General features: G+C 44.5%; 1 protein-coding gene across 2 annotated transcripts; it reads right to left on the reverse strand.

The window, feature by feature from the left end:
* Positions 1–440: 440 nt before the first annotated feature.
* On the reverse strand, positions 441–16,011 carry ENTPD6 (ectonucleoside triphosphate diphosphohydrolase 6). Of its 2 annotated transcripts, none has more exons than XM_074900823.1 (14): positions 15,963–16,011; positions 13,567–13,905; positions 12,140–12,216; positions 11,189–11,332; positions 9,975–10,050; positions 8,402–8,437; positions 7,130–7,218; positions 5,722–5,801; positions 4,729–4,793; positions 4,283–4,384; positions 3,667–3,807; positions 2,753–2,809; positions 1,633–1,745; positions 441–1,379 (listed from the first exon to the last, which is right to left on the reverse strand). In XM_074900823.1, exons 2-14 carry the CDS (start codon positions 13,823–13,825, stop codon positions 1,290–1,292), a joined length of 1,329 nt encoding a protein of 442 aa, XP_074756924.1. In that variant the 5' UTR covers positions 13,826–13,905; positions 15,963–16,011; the 3' UTR covers positions 441–1,289. The 2 variants fall into 2 exon arrangements, with proteins under 2 accessions (XP_074756924.1, XP_074756824.1); XM_074900723.1 differs by lacking the exon at positions 15,963–16,011 and adding an exon at positions 14,596–15,887.
* Positions 16,012–17,847: the final 1,836 nt, after the last annotated feature.

A 17,847-nucleotide genomic window follows, 5' to 3' on the forward strand; every position in this document is an offset into this window, starting at 1 on the left:
GCAGGGCCAGCAGCCAGGCAGTGCCACACGCCACCACACCACATCTTCCTGCCCCCAGGGAAGAAGGAGGCTGTGGCCATGAGCCCTTGGGTGGGGGCTTGCACTGTTGGCTCTCCAGGAGGCTGGGCTCTTTCGCACTCCCAAAAGATCACTCGGGTCTGCTCTAAACATCCATACAAATACAACACAATTCCACAGTTAGATTACAAATACCGCAGCATTTCACCTCCAGCTCCCACTGCCTCCAAGATCCCTTCCAGCCTGCATACAGGACACCGTACGTGGTGCGCTGCAGCTACCCTGCCACGGCTCAGAGCAACCACACGTATCAAAGTGAGATGTGTCTGCAGGAAGCGGCACCCAAACCACCACATAAATGCATTCCTCCCGGGCCCTGCATCAACCTTGCCGAGGCACAAATGTCCGTGAGGTCCAAGAAGCTGTGCTCAGGGTTTATTTTTGTGGCTGCATCTTGCTCATTGATCTTACCCTGAGCGACTTTGGAAGTGTCAAATCCATCACTAACCCTGTACCCAACTCCCAGGCCTTGCTCATCTAGATCCAGCAAACCTGATGTCGTCTTTTACCATCCATCTTCCCACAGCCAGGGAACCAACATCAGGCTGTAGGCTTTAACACTACAGGGCATTTAGGCTCTGGTTCATGCCTCTAAGTCCACATCCAGTTTCTAGAGTGCTCCTGAGCTTTTCTAGTTGAGCAAGTGGAAAGCAGAGTTGAGACTTCCCCACCGCATTTCAAAGCTGCTGCGTGTCAGCAGCACATCTGTGTAAATGCACTGTCTTCGCATGCACACACAAAAGTTCACCTTCAAACACGGAAGTAGTAAAATAAAAATCATCACTGGAAACTGCTAACAAACAGGAAAAAACACCCTGAAATCAGGACAGTAAAGAGTTCCTTCTGGAGTGACCACTTCCTACAGCAACTTCAGCACAGTAAATGCAGACAGTACAGGCATATTCCAAAAAGGTGTGTTTTTCTCATAGAGATCATAGACGTCCTGCAGAGTGCTGGATTTCCTTCAACAATGATCAAGTTGTACATCAAGTTGACTGCAGATGCTGTCAAATCAAGGCTTATTCTTACACTGCACTCTTCGTGTAAAAACAGAGCTAGTGATGGAGGGGACTTGGCAGGGGGTGGGAGGAAAGGGGCCTAGTTTATGATGATCTCCCGAAGGACTCCAGAAGCCAAAACCAGGCCTTAACAGATTCTCCCATGTTGGGCTTCCAAAAACTGAGATTCCCAAAAGTCACCTCCAAGGAGCTTTAGTACTGCAGTCTGTTAAGTGAGTCGATGTAATGGAAAGTGGCTCCCAATGCCCAGCTCGTTTCAACATTGTCAATTTTCCGGGCAAGCTGGAAAAAAAAAATCCAAACAGAAAAGTTAAAACATGGTTCTTTGGGAGAAGGAGAAGCATGCAATACACTGAATACAGTGCTGAAGGTTATCACAACTGGTTGTCACCATCACGGGGAATGTTCCTCCACCCCTAATCACAGAACATGTGTTGCTGCAAGAATCTAAAGCAAGCATCGAGTTACTGGTGAGATGACTACTGCCTCAGCATCCTCCTGCCTGCTCTCCCCAGCAATCCATTTTGTGCATCACCTTAAAGACTTGGTTCTTTGGGAAGCCCAGCTCTTGCAGGAGGAAGGTGATGTACGTGAGGTCCATGCAGAGAAAAGGGCTGCTTCCAAGGCTGATTTCCATGGTCTTGCATACTAAGGAGAAAGAAAACAGTGTTTGAATGCATACTGTGGGCCCAGGCCTTGCATCAGCCCAGCTTTGAAAAACCTCACATGAATCAGTTGAGCTGTGCAGTGATGGAACCTGTTACAATGGGGCTGCAATGACACACACGCAATTAGCAGAAGCACAAAAGCTTTGGCACACTGGAAGGAAGATCAAGGCATTCTGTCTCTTCCCTAAGGCAGCTGAGTTTCTTGTACCTCTCTGGGAAAGGATGAAAAGGAACTTCAACTTTTCTTCCATCTACTTCAAGCCTTTAAAAATCGGAGTGAACGCAGGTGTGTTATGTTTCTCGAGTATAAGCACTCAACAGATGTTGATAAAACCAAAGAAAAAAGACAAAAGACAAAATCAAAATAAACTCCACTTCCTTTCTTAGGATGAATTACACAAATGGCAGTCCAGAAATCAGAACTGCAACAATTGTTCATTCATTCGTAAAGTTTACTGAAAAGCCCCATGTCAGGTTTGATCAAAACCTGAGTTTGCGATATTAAGAAAGGAATGTTTACATTTGTAAATCTGTGTAGGCAGTTCTCTCTGCAGCTGATGAAGTGAAAAGCTATGAACCGTTTTTCCCCCATTTCTGATTAATAATCAAGCACATGAACAAATCTTGAGACAAAAAGAGGAATTAAACCAGATTAGAACAGGTTATGCTAACAGGATGAGAACCCCCACATCTATTTTGAAAGCATGATTTCAGAACAACTGTTCACTGGCAAGTTCATTAGTAATTCTTGAGAGTTTTGAAACATAAGTATTAAAAGATGTATCTCATGTGGCCTGCAAAAGCAAGAATTAATACAAAAATAGTTGAGATTTTCAGAAATAAGCAGAAATGTTGGTGAGATGCTACGGAGAGAGGTGTGCAATATTTACTAAAACCAAAAAAAATCAGGCTTCTTAGCATGTCAACATTTGCCACCGGGGTGTGACTTCACAATTACTAGTGTGTGTTTGATTCTATTTTACTCACCATATTTAGCTGCAATCTCAAAGTCACCGACAGTTAAGCTTCCTCCTTTTTCTTTATCTAAAAGAAAAATAAACGTGGTCTTTCATGGGGTTTGTATAAAGGCAATTGTAGATTCAAGTCATAAAAACTGTTTAGAAATCAAACTCTGAGTCACTGAAATCAATGACAAAATTCACACTCGCTTTAAAGGTATTGTAAAAGAACCTTTAAAACATTCGAAATATAGATTGAAAACCCTTGTTTTATGACAAACTTTTAGTTTCATTTCCTAAAGAAACTCTCTCACTTTGTTCCTATGTCTGTGCTGCCCGAACCCAGTTAGCACCTTTGACCAGATCTGACAGGGCAGTGGTGTTCTGTGACATGCTAAATCTGAAATTATTTGTAAAACAAAGTGACTGAGGAGGGGGGTATGGCTGTCCAAACTAGCTTGAGATCTCATCACCTGTTTTCTACCACTGAACACGACAGCCTTCTGTATACCAGCATATCACGGGAAAAGAGATGGAATGCATTCTGAATACATGCGGAATTATCTGAAAATCTTCATTCCATCTAAAAAGGTCACACACAGCCCAAGATCACTGTACTGCTTTACTGCCCAAGAAATCCATCTATCATTATGAGGGCTTTTTTCTATTTTGCATTGTAGAGTTAATCAGATAACAACATTTTCTGAAATGCAGATTGTTTAAAAACCATTACTAGAAGTTGCAGGTCTTGTTTCACAGCCCCAGTCCCTTCTCTATAGAAATTAAATAGCATTCAATATCCAGTCAAGACCAATGCTGGACAGCAGTGTAACAAAAGACTGAGTTCCATGACAGCTTAGCAAAGCATCGTGATGTGTCTAAGCGTTACCATTTCTCCACAACTCGTCATTTAAAGTTAAGTGAAAACCAGAGCAAACATACCTATGAGACCAATCTCTGCTGCACGGTCATAGTAGTAGGAGAAAGTGTAAAAATCCAAGTCCTTCACTTCCTCAGCTTTATGCACTTTTTTATAGAGCATCTTTGTCACTTTGTTAGAACAAGACTCATAGAGAGGCTCACCTAAAAGAAGGCAGAGAAACCCAGCATATTACAGGCAGAGTTAAATGTACATACAATTTATTTAGGATCTGCCAGGAAACAGGCTCCCTTTTGCACAATAGCACTTCGTAAGCTCTTCATAGAGAACTGAAACCTGCATCTTTTTCCAGTGGCAACACTTACCACGCTCAGGTTGGGACTGAGTCATGCGATAGACCAGAGACGGACAACATCATTTGAAGCAGAAGGATGGATTCTGAAAGACCTGTTCAGGGATTGCTCAACTCCAGCTGCATTACTACTAGCGGCTTTACTGACTGGACAGACACACTGGCACAAGAGGAAAAAGCTGCAGAATCTCTTCAACAGCAAGTCAAGAGGAGCGAAACAGAACAGTACACAGAGAATCTAGTGTCTCTGCAAGAGGCTGAGAGTGTATCACTTACTGCGCTAATAGCATGCTGGTCTAGATAGGAAGAGTGGTAAATCACTATACCTGCCTTCTGTCCTTTAATTTTGTACACTATCTCAGCATGTTGCCATTCAGATTTGAAGCCAGGTGGTAAACAAGGGCTGATCAATTCCTCTCCTTCTCCTACTGCAGAAGTAAAACAAAGCCACATTAGGGGAAAACCTAAGGACTTAATTTCAGATCCCTCACCCACAGGCCTGCTCCATACTGCCCCACAGCCTCAACAAGGCACCTCCAAGCCCCAGTCACGGCTCACACGTCCCACGTCCCATCAGGGCTGGCAAGAATCCAGGTCTCCTGGGATCTGGCAGTGTCACTTGTCTCCAATGCACCCAGCCATAGTGACAGGAGTCCACATACCACTCAGGAACCTTGAGCCCAGAGGGAAGGGGACAGACAACTCCTCCCCCCACAAAAGGGCTACGTACCCAGTGCTGAGAGCCAAGACTTGAAGCATGCCCATAACTTACAGGGTTTTCCCTCAACTCCTCCTAAAATGGCGAGCCTTGCTGACATCAGCCCGAGTCCCAGGTAACTGCAAAGGGATGAAAGCCTCTGTGAACAACAAACATCCTTCCTCTGATACTCCATAACAACCTGACTGGGACATGCCTGTCTCCTCTACATGGTCCCAGCAAAACAGCTCGAGTTAGCAGCTAATGCACATAAGGGGAACAGCGTGACAACCCACTCTCATACTACCCTCACCCAGAAGGATAATCCCTCTTTGAAAAAGCACAGGCAATACCTGTCAACAGTAATCTGGCTCTTGAATAACTGGGAATGCTGAAGGCATTCCCCTAACATTTCTCCCACCCTCCTCAAAGGCAGCACAGCCTCTAGCATAGAGAACTGACTCTTTTTGAGCTCAAACGCATCCCACAGCAAACATAGATGGGAAGAAGCTGCTTTCCTCTGCTCAAAACACTGGGAGCAGGGGAAGACAGTGAGGGGAAAGGAATGGCAGAGACACAGTGCTATGAACTGACTGCAACCCCCGTCCTCCATCCTCCTGCACTGCTTGGTGGTAAGGAGGTAGAAGAGTTGGGAGTGAAGCTCAGCCTAGGAAGGAGGGAGAGGTGGAAGGAAAGTGGGTTTGATTTTGTTCTTATTTCTTATTGTCCTACTGTTTAACTGGAAATAAATTAAATTAACTTCTCTAAGTTGAGTCTGTTTTGCTCACGACGGTAACCGGTAAGTGACCTCCCTGTCCTTATCTCGACCCATAAGATTTTCGTTGTATTTTCTCCCCCCTGTCCTGTTGATGGAAGGGGAGTGATAGGGTGGCTTGGTGGGTGCCTGGCAGTCAACCAAGGTTAATCCACCAAAATGATGTGGCTCAGGTTTCTCTCCTTCTTCCCAACACTCATCTGCAAGGACCTCACTTCAGCAAAACATCTAGATCTCACCAGCTCCAGAGAAAGCTTCTATCTGTACAGTGTGCTCTCTCTCCCACAACTAACCTGTACGAGTACAACTTGTAGGTGTTGTTAAACATCTGAAATGAGGTTGTATGGCCAGCTGGTGATGTCTGCAGAGTCGCCTAGAGGGAGAAAAAGATGTCACTGTAAGGTTTCTGCCAGCAGCAGCAAACATCAACAACACAATCTTCCAAAACATTAGGAAAAACATGAAACAATCCTAGCATGGTTCAGAGAGAAATGACAAATTTGCAAGTATTTCGATTTGATCACTGATACAGAAGACAACCACAAAACCTGTACCTAAAATAATATCTTCACATGACAGAGTCTAAACTGGTTACATTTCTATTTTTATACACCAATTTGGTGTGGATACAAGTATTATTTTAATGAAAAAGGAACCCTTATTCCAATTCTTAACTGCTTTTGTCAAGAGGCTACACCAACTGCCTCTTCCCTACTAGGAAAAACCATGTGCAAAATAGTATGAAAGCCAGGCACACATTAACTTCCTACTCAAGTGAATTCAGCTGTGAACTTCCACAAGCCAGACGAAAACCAAGGAACAGAGTGAGGACCAGCCTGAGGTCTAGAGAAATGAAATGATAATTATCTAAGTGAACCAGCACGCCTAGCACGCTTGTGGGAAGCAAAGCTCAGGCCACAATGCTATTCATGCTGCTCATATCTTAACACCACCTCTAAATCCAGAACTTGAACATCCTGGACTTTTCACATCCCCTGTCATTCTGCTGTAAAAGCACAATGTCTTGATTATCCCAGGCTGAGACACTAGATACAGCATCCCAACCCTCGACTTTTGTGCAGCTTTACTATGAATAGTATCTCTGCTCAGGCCAGAGCCTTACGACTTCACATCCACAGGACTTCCAGCTCACAGAAAACCTATAAAAATGACACAGCAGGAAGCAGAAATGACAAACATCAGCACATATTTTTTACTTCGTAATAACAGTTGCTCCTTAGAAAGTATTCATTTGCAACTGAGTGAACCCAGGAAAACAAGAAACAAGGATTAAGAAGGCATTTCACTGTGTTCTTAAAACGCAGTATAGGCCAGATCTTGGACTTGAATTCATTAACAGCATTGCCTTTGAGTTCTTCATTACAAGCAGCACAAACTAAGAGTCAACGATGAAGACGTTCAGGCAAACACTGCATTTTCCCCAAAATAAAGCAGCCCTGGCAGATTCACCACATGTACCATCAACCCATGGACCTGGAGTAAGTGGAATGACAAAGAGTTGTGAATGCTTCTGTGACTGACTGTAACAAAGCAGATGTGACCAAGTGACCTGTTTTTTTTCTGCCAGAAGCATGGCTTCATGTCACTGACAAACTCTTGGTCTGTTTCCAAGGGAAACAAATCCGAGCAGTTACCGATTTCTGCACCAGCATTTCCCAACAGTCTGAATGTTCACATTACCTCGGTGCGTGGAAGGAAGGTGATCTGTGTTGATCCACCACCCAAATCCAGCATCCCTACACTTCTTTTCTGTGGATCATCTAGGCTACCTGAAATGTGTGACAGAGCAGAGAAAGCCACGATGAGCACTGTGAGAAACTGGCAAGGAACAAAACCGGAAGTACAGTGGTAAAGAAAGAGGACAAACTAACTCCATTTGTCAGCTTCCAGCCAGCACTAAATTATACCATCATCTACAGGACACTTATTTTGGATTTGTCAGGGTGATCTGAAAACCTTCAAGTGACAGAGTTTCTGTTATTTCTCTGGTCGTTGTTCATGCCCTACTTACAGCAACTTCAGTTACTGGATTCCAAAACATTTTTTAGTGGATGCAAGGACCCCTTTGCAAATTCTACTCTAGTAACCACTTTGTAACACAGAAGAATGTGGTTTTCTTGGCCACCTCTCCCTGATCTGTTAGTGTTATTTTGCAGATTCTTATAGCCAAGGGGATGACAGACTGAAAAGAGCTGTCCTAAGAGACTCCGCTCTCTTGGAATTCTTCCTGCTGCCAGTCCAGACCTCTCTTGTTATTTAAATCCAGTTCTTCTCAGTTAGATCCTTCAAATACACCTTCCTGAGAAAACTAGTTTGTGCCAAGTACCTTGGTATACCTCATGACAGCTGATGTTTGAATATCTCTGACTTTCCTGATATTTCCTGTGAGCATAAAAAGTTTCAGAGCACTTGATGTATTGCTCCACACACTATGTGTGCTGGACAGAGTGGTCAGACAGCAGACTGCTTTACTTACTGTCGGAGAGGGCTTCAGCTTAGTTTTTTTCCTCTTTGTTCTTCAGCTACCCTTTTCTAACTGAGCAGTGTGAACACCTGCAGTATTTCTACGTTATAAATCTGTAAGGAAGTAGCATAGCACTTTCTTTCACTCTGTGCAGCTGCCAAGCACATCTAGAATATCCACATTAAAATTTTAGCCACCAGTGCTAGTGGCAGACTCGAAAAAGGAATAAAATGCTCTGGTACCCTACAGGTAATTGAAGGAAAGGCTACATTCAACATCTAGGAAAAGGGATTAAATTCCTCACTCTGTCAAGTAAATGGCCAAAATCCTAATGACTTAAATAGTGGCCGACAACTGCTGACTTATTCCCAGATCTTTCTTTCCCCCACTCCACCCCAGTGAATGAGCAATTCCCATGCAGGGGCAGAAACCAGCATGAACTTCACAGCATCAGTCATATCTTTATGCACATGCTCATGTACACATACCTGTTAAAAAATTTATTGTGATCCAGGCTGAAATACCTAATAAGGAAAAGATTCAGAAGATGCACTGTTATATCATACCATTTCATTTTACCTAACAGTAACAAATAAGGTGAGCTGTATTACAAGGTCTTCCTGCTTCAGGATCTGTTTAGCTGGAGGCATTTTGAAGTTTTCTCACAGTTTAACTGCACCATCTAAACAAAACAATGAGCAAACCACAGCTTGTCATCCAACAATAGACAGAGACACCAGAGACCATCTGCCACAATGGGAGACCCCTTTCATAAATGGCGGACTTCTAAACAAGGTCTCCAAAGAATGTCTGGCTGAGAGCTAAGCAAGAAGGATCTTCAAAGAGGGTGAATAGGACTAGCTCTGCTGAGCTCCCCTGACCCACCTTGCCTGAAATCCAGTGTTTCCAAAACTGTCAGTGGTTGTCAAAAACCAAGATTAGAGGCCTTGAAGAAAGAGAATGACCTTCAATACCAGAGCTTATGCGGCATTTGGAAGAGAAGCCCCATGTATGAAATGCCTGGACAACTCTGTATTTCACAGGTCAAAAACTTAGGTGAGAAGTCACAAAGGCTTCGGTCCTTAGCTAAAAGACAAGGAAATGACTGACACTCACAATGCTCATTTTCCAAGAAAACATCCACTGGCAGGCTTTTGTTTGATGTCAGGCACTTGACTTTCCTTTTGAATACTAAGAATTTTCATCTTTTCAGTGTTCTTATTTTTCCTGTTTTCCTCAAGCAGTTTTGTGAACCACACTGTTTCTGCCGTCTTCTTATCTTACAAACTTTTTCTCCATAAATTACATTAATTAGTGGGCCTAATGTTAACAAATTCAAGTATTTATCCATGTGGTTAAAACTCAAGGCATGCTAGGGAACACAGTCCAGTTCAACCCCTGGCTGAACCAAGGCTGTCACTGCTATTAATTATTTTAAAACAAAACAAAAAGAATTACAATGTCTTTCTTCCATTAAGCAGTAAAAAAGAAACTCATAAATGGCTCCAAACAGCTCCAGCTATTTTAAAGTTTGGTTTCTAAGCATATCTAAAACACATTTCAACACTCAGTTACTTAGAATGTAGACATGTTTCTTCAAATTATTTTAAATCAAGACTGATTATGGGTTTTGTCCTCAGCATTTTTTGACGAGTATGATCTCACTTCAGCACATATTTTCTTCTCTATATAACATTTTTTCAGACTGAACTCACAATCACACTCACTAGATCAGTTACAATTAATATTATGACAAAATACTTCCAGAAAGCTCTGGTGAGCATTGTCATGAGCAGGGTGTGCAAAACCAGTTGCTGAAGACCATCGCAACAAGCAGATATTCAGAAATCTTTCCACAAATGCTGACTGCGCAGTGGCTTCCTGGTGATCCCACAGGAACTGCCCAGCACTCAGAGTTTTGAAAATCAGAACAGAGTTCAGGACTTCAAATTGGAAAACGTAGCAGGCACTGCTTGAGGCAGCATAAAAACTGTACCAAACCCGGTACAGCAAGCAAGGAATATCCAGGATTGCAAAAAGGGTGTCTACAAGTTAGCCTACCTTCGTCAGTGCCATTCATTATCGACACGCAGTTATCCCTCACGAAGAAGGGGGAGGCCTGAAAAATCTCCTTCACCTGTAGTTCAAATAAAAGTTACACTCAGAGAAACCTTTTTTCAGCTGGAAAGCAGGTTGTTTTAAAACTCCAGTTTTACTCAATTGCTCCTCTTCTTGGGCCAGATCCTGACTGCTGCTCAGCGCTGCTCAGCACTGCTTGAAGTTCAAGAGCTCACCAAGCATCAGTCTGCACTCTGCTATAAAAGGTCTGCGATTTACACACTGGCTCTGCAGTTTAGTGCAGAGACAGGGATGGATGTGTGGGTTTTCAAGCATGAAGACTGCTCAGAAATGCCATTAACAAGGGATAGACACGGGTAGGGAAGGGAACTCATTTTACTTTGCTGCAATTGGCCACACAGAAGCTATTATATATGCATGGGAGAGGCAGGGGATGGGCACCCTGGCTTTCAGAAATGCCCCAGGGAATGGCATTTTTTAAATGGAGCATGCTGACTGTTAAAGGTCCTCTACACCACATCCTACATGAGGTAGCAAACCCCTAGGTTTCCAGAGTCCTCTAAAGTAGCAACTGCAGCAGTTCCAGCTGAAATTCGGTGTGGAAAAGAACAGGCCAGCTTGCAGGCAGCAAAGAACAATACAGATATTGGTTTCAACAACGCATTTCTTCCTTAGTGCTTAGAAAAAAAGCACACTTACTGCACACATAATAAACTTTTCCTGCGACTGTAAGTCTAGTACATAATATTTTAAATTATTAAACATATTTTTCATGCATATAAATACAATTTACATTATTTCCAATCAATATAAAGGAGCAACCTTGCAGCAGCGGGCTGATAACAAGACCAATCAAATAGCAGAGAGCTTTTCTCAAAATAGCAGCATCCTGCTCAAAAGCATCAACAAACATGCCCAGTAAGAACAAGCCTGTGGTGACTGTTAGGAGTATCTCGTTATGCCTATTATGTTGAGTGTCATCTCCAAGCTTATTTGGAGCTGTCATCATTCCTCTGTGCTTGTACTCACACAATTTCTTCCCCAACCCCATTTGAGATCAGGTGGCTCCGCACTGTTTTCATGATTAAATGATAGGAATGGCTCACGTACATGAATAGAAGTATGCACCTTACTCAGAAGGGATAAATTTTGCTATAAAATTTCTGGAAAGCAAACTGAAAACCAAGAAATAGTACCTTATCCAGCAGTTTCTGAGCTTTCTCTCCTGGCAGCAACCGTAGGCCAGCTGTGGCTTTCAGGACCAGAGGAGTAAACTTCCACAGCTCCACAGGAACTTCCTTCTTCGCCACCTCCAGGAGCTCTTTTATTCCCTGGCCACTCTGTGAGCAGATAAAGAACAACAAAAAAAAAAGCATCTTAGAAACTCTCTATATTTGCCTTTCTTGGAAGGGCAAAAGGGTGGTCAGAGGTATAATTCACTGTAAATGTGGAACAGAGACAAGCAAACATCAGAAGGGGTCAGGAGAAGGTGAAGAGGACTCACTATCTCCTACAGCATGAGGCCCGACGGATATAACAGGGGCTATCCAGCAACAGGTGAAAACCAAATGGGAAGAGTCACTTTTTCAAACAGTGACATAGAACTCTCTGCCACTAAATGTTCTAGCTACAAAAGGTTCAAAAGGCATTATGACAGATAGTTGGGAAAAAAGGGCCTTTGGAGACAGTAAAACATTATGAGCTGGGTGTAAATCTGGCTCAGAAAGTCCCTAAATCCCTGCAAGCCAGAAGGTAAGGGAGACAAGAGAAAAGTCACTTAGTACTTGGCCTGGTTTTCAGGCTATTTTCCTGAGAATCGAATTCTGGTCACTTTTGAAGAAGGCTCTGCTCCAATCCAACACAGCTCTTTTGTAATTTTCTTAAGCACGTTGAAATTCTTAAGGCAGAGATAGGAAAAGCATCCACTGTGCTTTATTAACTACAGCACCGAGTGGAACTGGATGTGTTCTGTTCCTTGCTCTTCTGCATGTTGACCAACTTTTACTGTGGTCTGGTATCATTTGAAGACACTTCTCTGACCTGATAAAGTTCAGCATACTACAACACAGCAAGATGTGATTTGCAGGGCATATCAAAACCAGCAGATTTTGGGGCACGTACTTTTACAGTAACAGAAACAAAATTACCTTTTCGACATCATCGGCATATGCGGATAAACCTGGCTTCAGTGCTTTAAACGTCTCATGGGTTAATTTGGGAGTCTCTGTTCAAAAGCAGTATTCCAAAATAAGTAACGGTACAAATAATTTTGCATACACAAAAGAAAACCATTTTACAATTTGCATCATTATGTGCCAATGGAAGTCAGCCGAAGCCTCTGTGTAATGAGCTATCAACAGCCACCTGACCTTTCCTTGCTATGGAACTAACTCCCGAGAAAACCATTTTTAAGTCATGACTGTTTCTCAGATGCTGGTGTGCACTATGCATGTATTTTTCATGGACATCAGGCAATCACTAGCTGGGTCCAAGTTGTCTCTGAGCCCTTACACCTGCCACGTGCAGCTTTCCAAACTGCACCTGGTAACAAAGAGGCACCCAGGTTAAGCGTGGTCTGTTCTGGCTAAACTTGATTTCAGCAAAACTCAGTGGAAGCCTGACCACCATCTTCAGTGGCGACAGAGGGAGCCAGACACAAGTATTTTGGAAACCTGCAGCACAGACAATTATATGAACCTGCAAGGCAAGACAACATCCTCCTCCTGTGTCCAACTACAAACACTCCATCAGGTTTCCTGCAACATATTCTGAAATTGTGTTTAAAGAGAAGCAGGCGGGGGAAAAAGCAAAGATTCAGGAATACACTGAAGAAGGAAATGCATGGACTGTTGTTAAACACCTTTGGTGGCTAAGCCTTACACGAGCCCATTCTGCAAATCCATAGGCCAATCCCACCGTACACCACACTGCTAATCCTTAAAAGCATCCTCAGATCACCTACTAAGAGTATCCACATGGGTTCTTTCAACTTTAAATTTCACAAATAGGAGCTGACAACACCTAAACAAATGAAGCTTATGACTCCAGAGAAAAACTGGAGCTTTTTTGTACACTTCTGTCTCGCTTCTTAGCAAGACTTTCTGTCCAGATGCAATAAAAAGCAATTTTAACCAAACAATGAAGTTTTGCAATTTAAATCCAACACTGAAGCATTGGATGCACTAAACCAGACAATGCAGAGAGAAGCAGCTCACTGCCAGGAACTGGAGACAGCCAACAACCTCGTGGTGAAAATTTAGGGGGACAAGGCAGTCTGAATTTATAATCCCCTCTTCCACCAAGCAGTGTGATGAAAAACTGCTCTTCTTCAAGGCATGGTTCTAAAGGTACAGCTGCTGTTTAGTTCACATTCTGACATTACAGCATTTTGTCCTTGTTGAATGTTTTCATAATTTCATCCAAACCCACATGCTCGAATCATAATACACTTCCTGATGACTCTCTAGAAAGAGATGAAGCATTTTTGTTCAAGTAGTCCCTATAAAAGAATCATCAATAATCTGCTCCATACATTATGGAAGAATTAATCTATTGCGCAATGAGCAGGCCATACCTTTTGGCCGCTGCGTAAATTTAAAAATATGGATGCGAGTTCCAGTGCTTCCTGCATCAAACATAATTCCATAAAAGACCGACTGATCTGTGGTCAGTGCCTGATGGTTCAGTTTGTCTCCCCTGCTTTCAGCAACTCCTTCTGTTTCTCCCATGACTGGTTTGGAATCCAAGTGCCACTTTATGTATGCAACATAAATAGCTATGCATGCCAAAATCCCAAAAGCGAAGAACCGCTTTGATATCTTCATGGCTTCCATTTATCAGATGTTTTGTTTCTTCCCTTTATGAAATGTTTTATCTCGTTCTTCACACAGAACAGGTGGTTCTCACATCACTCCTATACCCAACAGAAAAGAAAAGAAACGTTTTATTTTCTAAACCTGCTGAAAGGATCTAAGAGTATGACGGTTATTTGATAGGGGACTTACAGCAGTAAACTTGACTTGAGCATTAGTTATATAATTAACTGTTAGTTGGTTTAGATCTGGGATAAGAAAGTTGGGCATGATAGTCAAAGTAAGCAGCAAGTCACTGCAACAAACAGCCTGGTAAAAGACCTTATGGGGAGTGACAGACTACTGTTGGCAAGTAAAAGGATTTATGCCTGCAGCTCCTTCTGGACCTGGAGTAAGACCGAGATATCAGCTACTGTCGTCAGTGCTCAAATCTATCTCAACTAACCCAGGAAAACTTGCAGTCAAATGCTTGCTTACTCCAGTAGAACAATGTAGACTCCTGCACTCAAAAATCTAGGATTTGCCTGTGAATCCCTTGTAAAACCGGACCTAGCAGCAAAATCCCTCTCTCCCAAGTTGCCTGTCCTAACCATCAAACGCTTCCATGGCTGCTGCATGCCTATAAGACCGCACACTACCTTCTCAGATGGAACATATTGATCCTCTTTCAGCATGTCATTGAGATCTACAGCTAATTTTAAGACATGAAGCTCCATAAATCTTTTCCCCATTGCTACTGAGGCCTAAGAAGGAACTGAGTAAGGAGAGTTCAGAGAAGATAAATACAGTACCTGAGTTGGGAAGGGACCTCAAGAGGTCTCATCCAACCTCCTGCTCAAAGCCCAGGCAGCTATGGGGACCCACCATATTGCTCAGGCCTATATCCAAATGCATCTTGAAACCCTCCAAGGATGGAGATCCCACAGCCTCTCTGGGCAAGCTGAATTATTTGCAATCTTTGTTAGTTCCTGGATGGTGAAGGAGGTCCCAGAAGATGTGACAAGGACAATTTAAAATCAGGCAGGATGGAAGATCCAGGGAATTAGAGTGGCCCTCACAGCTCCAATACCAGGAAAGACACCACAGCAAAGCACAGCAGAAGAAATCTGTAAGCACTCACATGATATCACCCAGATGATTAAAAAACAGCCAGCAGTGATTTACAGGGAGGAAAATACACTGTATCTTTCCTTTTTTGATACCATCATGAAAACAAACCAATTGATGAAGCTGACTTAAACATGGTTTTGACACATATATAATCTCTTGATGATACAAATTCAGGAGGTGTATGGAAGGCATGAGGGGGATGAATTTAAATTCAAGGTGATTACAGCGTATTCCCAAAAATGGGCAAGACACACTTTTATAAAAAGGGAGGAAAGCAAAACCCCAAGCACAAATACACACGACAAATAGATCAGCATAGGGGAAAATGTACTTACACTGTCACAAAACAGAAAGCAGAGATGGCATTGCAAAAAAAAAAAAAAACCAAACCCAAAAAACCAAACCCAAACAAAAAAAACCCCCAAACAAAAAAAAAAGCAATGGAAAAATCCTTCTGCCTTCTATCAGCCAGGGATGTAAGTGGCAATGACTACACACGTACGGGGTGATTACTCCAACCTTCCTGGTGCCAGAAAGACCTCAACTGCAGCTACACGAGAGCTAAAAACATGCCATGGGATTCCGAAAGCAGCAGGACCCGGATGATCCTTTGAGGAGACAGAAGTCTCGACCGCGGGAAAGGGGAGGCTGGAAGGGTGAGGGGGACGGAGGAGGGGGAGCAGTCTACCAGCATAAGCCCCCCACCCCGGTTTTCCTTAAGAGAACCGGGACTCTCCCCTGCCTCTGCCAGGGGACGATGAGATTTGTCGCAAAGGAAAAGCTCTCGCCCTGCGCGGCTGAGAGCGGGCGGCGGCACCGCGGGAGCCGAGTGCCGGGCAGGTGCCCGCAGCGGCACAGGCCGGCAGCCGGTGCGGGCCTGCGGGGCCCCGGGCCGGTGCGGGCCTGCAGGGCCCTGGGCCAGCCCGTGCCGCGGGGCCCCCGCCCGCCGCCGCGCCCCCTCACACACGGATCCCCGCGCCCACGCCCTCCGCAGCTTCCCCCCCGGGGCGCGGCGCGACTCCCGCCCGGCCCCGCCGCCCGCACTCACGCCGGAGCCAGCCCCGCCATGGCGACGCCGCTCCCACGGCGCAGGCGCGGGGCGGGCCGCTCGGCGCTGCTGCGCCGTTTCCGCGGCCGCGGGGTTGCGCCCGGGGTTGGGGTAGGTGCTGCCCGCGGGGGCTCCTCTGTGAGGAGGGGCCGAGGCTGCCCCGCGTCGGACACGGCCGGGCCCGCAGGAGCCCTCCCCGCGAGGCTCAGCGGGGCCCCTCGGTGGTGGCGGCCCAGGGAAAGCGCGTTTGAAAAAGGGCAAAATGTCACCAAAACAGGGAGGTATGAGGAGAAGGTGTGAGAGAAACAGTGTCTGAGGTGAGAGAAGGAGGGGGTCGGAGGTGCCAGGCAGAGGCTGCCCAGCAGAAGGTAGCTGTGGAGCAGACCAGGGCACGTGGAAGTCAAAGAAGCCCTGCGGCCCTGGCACAAAGTCACCAAGAGGATGGCCGCGGGGCTGCCAGACACCTGCTGCTCCCCTTCTGAGATCCAGCCCTGGCGAGAACTCTCCACCTGCGAGTTCAGCCCAGTTCTGAGGCAGAAAGTGTTGGCAGATGCAAGCAGAGGATACCCTTGGGTAGCTTCTCTGGTTTTTTCTCTACACCTCATGTTCCTCTAACAGTTTTTCTGCTTGAGTAGATTCCTTAATGGCTCTTCTTCCACCTGGGTTATTTTGACTGTCCCCAGCTAAAATTGCTCCTGCATCAGCTTGCTGCTACATCCAGTCTGGAAGAATGAGGAGAGGGGACTTGGGAGTAAGTATGCGGGAGCGCGCAGCAGCAAACACCAAGCATGAAGAAGAGATGAAGACTGATGCTTGGAAATCAGATGCAGAGCAGAGGTCTAAGCCATGATGCTGTTGGCTACATGCAAGAGGCTCACATCCTCCCAGCGAGTCCTGCTGTCACTCCTGCAGCTCCATGTGGGTGCAGGCATCTGTGCTGAGAGACCCCCCTCTAGCAATGAGCACAGTATTATTTATCCCAGTAAATTATTCCCTTGCAGCAGTGTTTGGAAAGTAAATTAGGGGTTTTTTCCCAGCCCTGTGGGTAGCAGTCACTGGGGAATTTCAAATGATAGTTACCAGGTAAATGAAACTGATCTTTCCAACTATTTTTCAAACTTGTTTTAATGTTGCTTAATTATATTTAAAAATAATCATGCTATTAATGGGAGAATCCTACAAAGGAAGATTAAGTCACAAAGACAAAATCTTTAAGATTTGTGGCTCCCCCATGACATAATTGCAACAGAATCTGTATTTAGTTTCTAGCTCTACTAGTTTGTAAACGAGACTCTGACACCTAGTGTCTGCAGGCAGTTTGAAAAAAACAGGTGAGAGTGCTCTGGTAATTCCTACCATTTTTAATCCTAAAATTGCTGCTGTAGCAGTGCTGTCAGTCACAGCATCTCAGGAACTGTAAACTGGGAAGAGGATGGGAGAACCTCAGCAAAGATGCAGCTTTACTGCTATCCCTGGGGCTGAGAGGAGGATGACACTTGCAGCTGGGCATGGGTGGCTGGTCCTGGTGAGTCTGCAGCATGGCATCACCTTATTCTGACCCAAAATATGAGATGCTGACATTAAAAATTGATATTTTTTTATGGTTATTGCTATACCAGCCATAGCACAGATATACCAGTGGCCAAATAAGCTGGTTTTTTGGTTAGCTTTGGTCTGAGTGATCCCCTTTTGGTAAAACTGAAAAAAATGGGGATGGGGAGTAAAGATGCTCCAAATTTCAGGACAGGGAGCTACCCAGGCCTGGAGTTGTCCTTTAAAGTAAAAGACTGGGGAGCCCCATCTCAAATCCTGTGGTTGTCACTGGGATTTTTGGACAGCTGTAAAAATTCCCACCTAGGAGCAAGTTTCCCAAAACCCAGAACAG

The sequence above is a fragment of the Athene noctua genome, chromosome 1, assembly GCF_965140245.1.
Source record: "Athene noctua chromosome 1, bAthNoc1.hap1.1, whole genome shotgun sequence".
Lineage (NCBI taxonomy): Eukaryota > Metazoa > Chordata > Aves > Strigiformes > Strigidae > Athene > Athene noctua.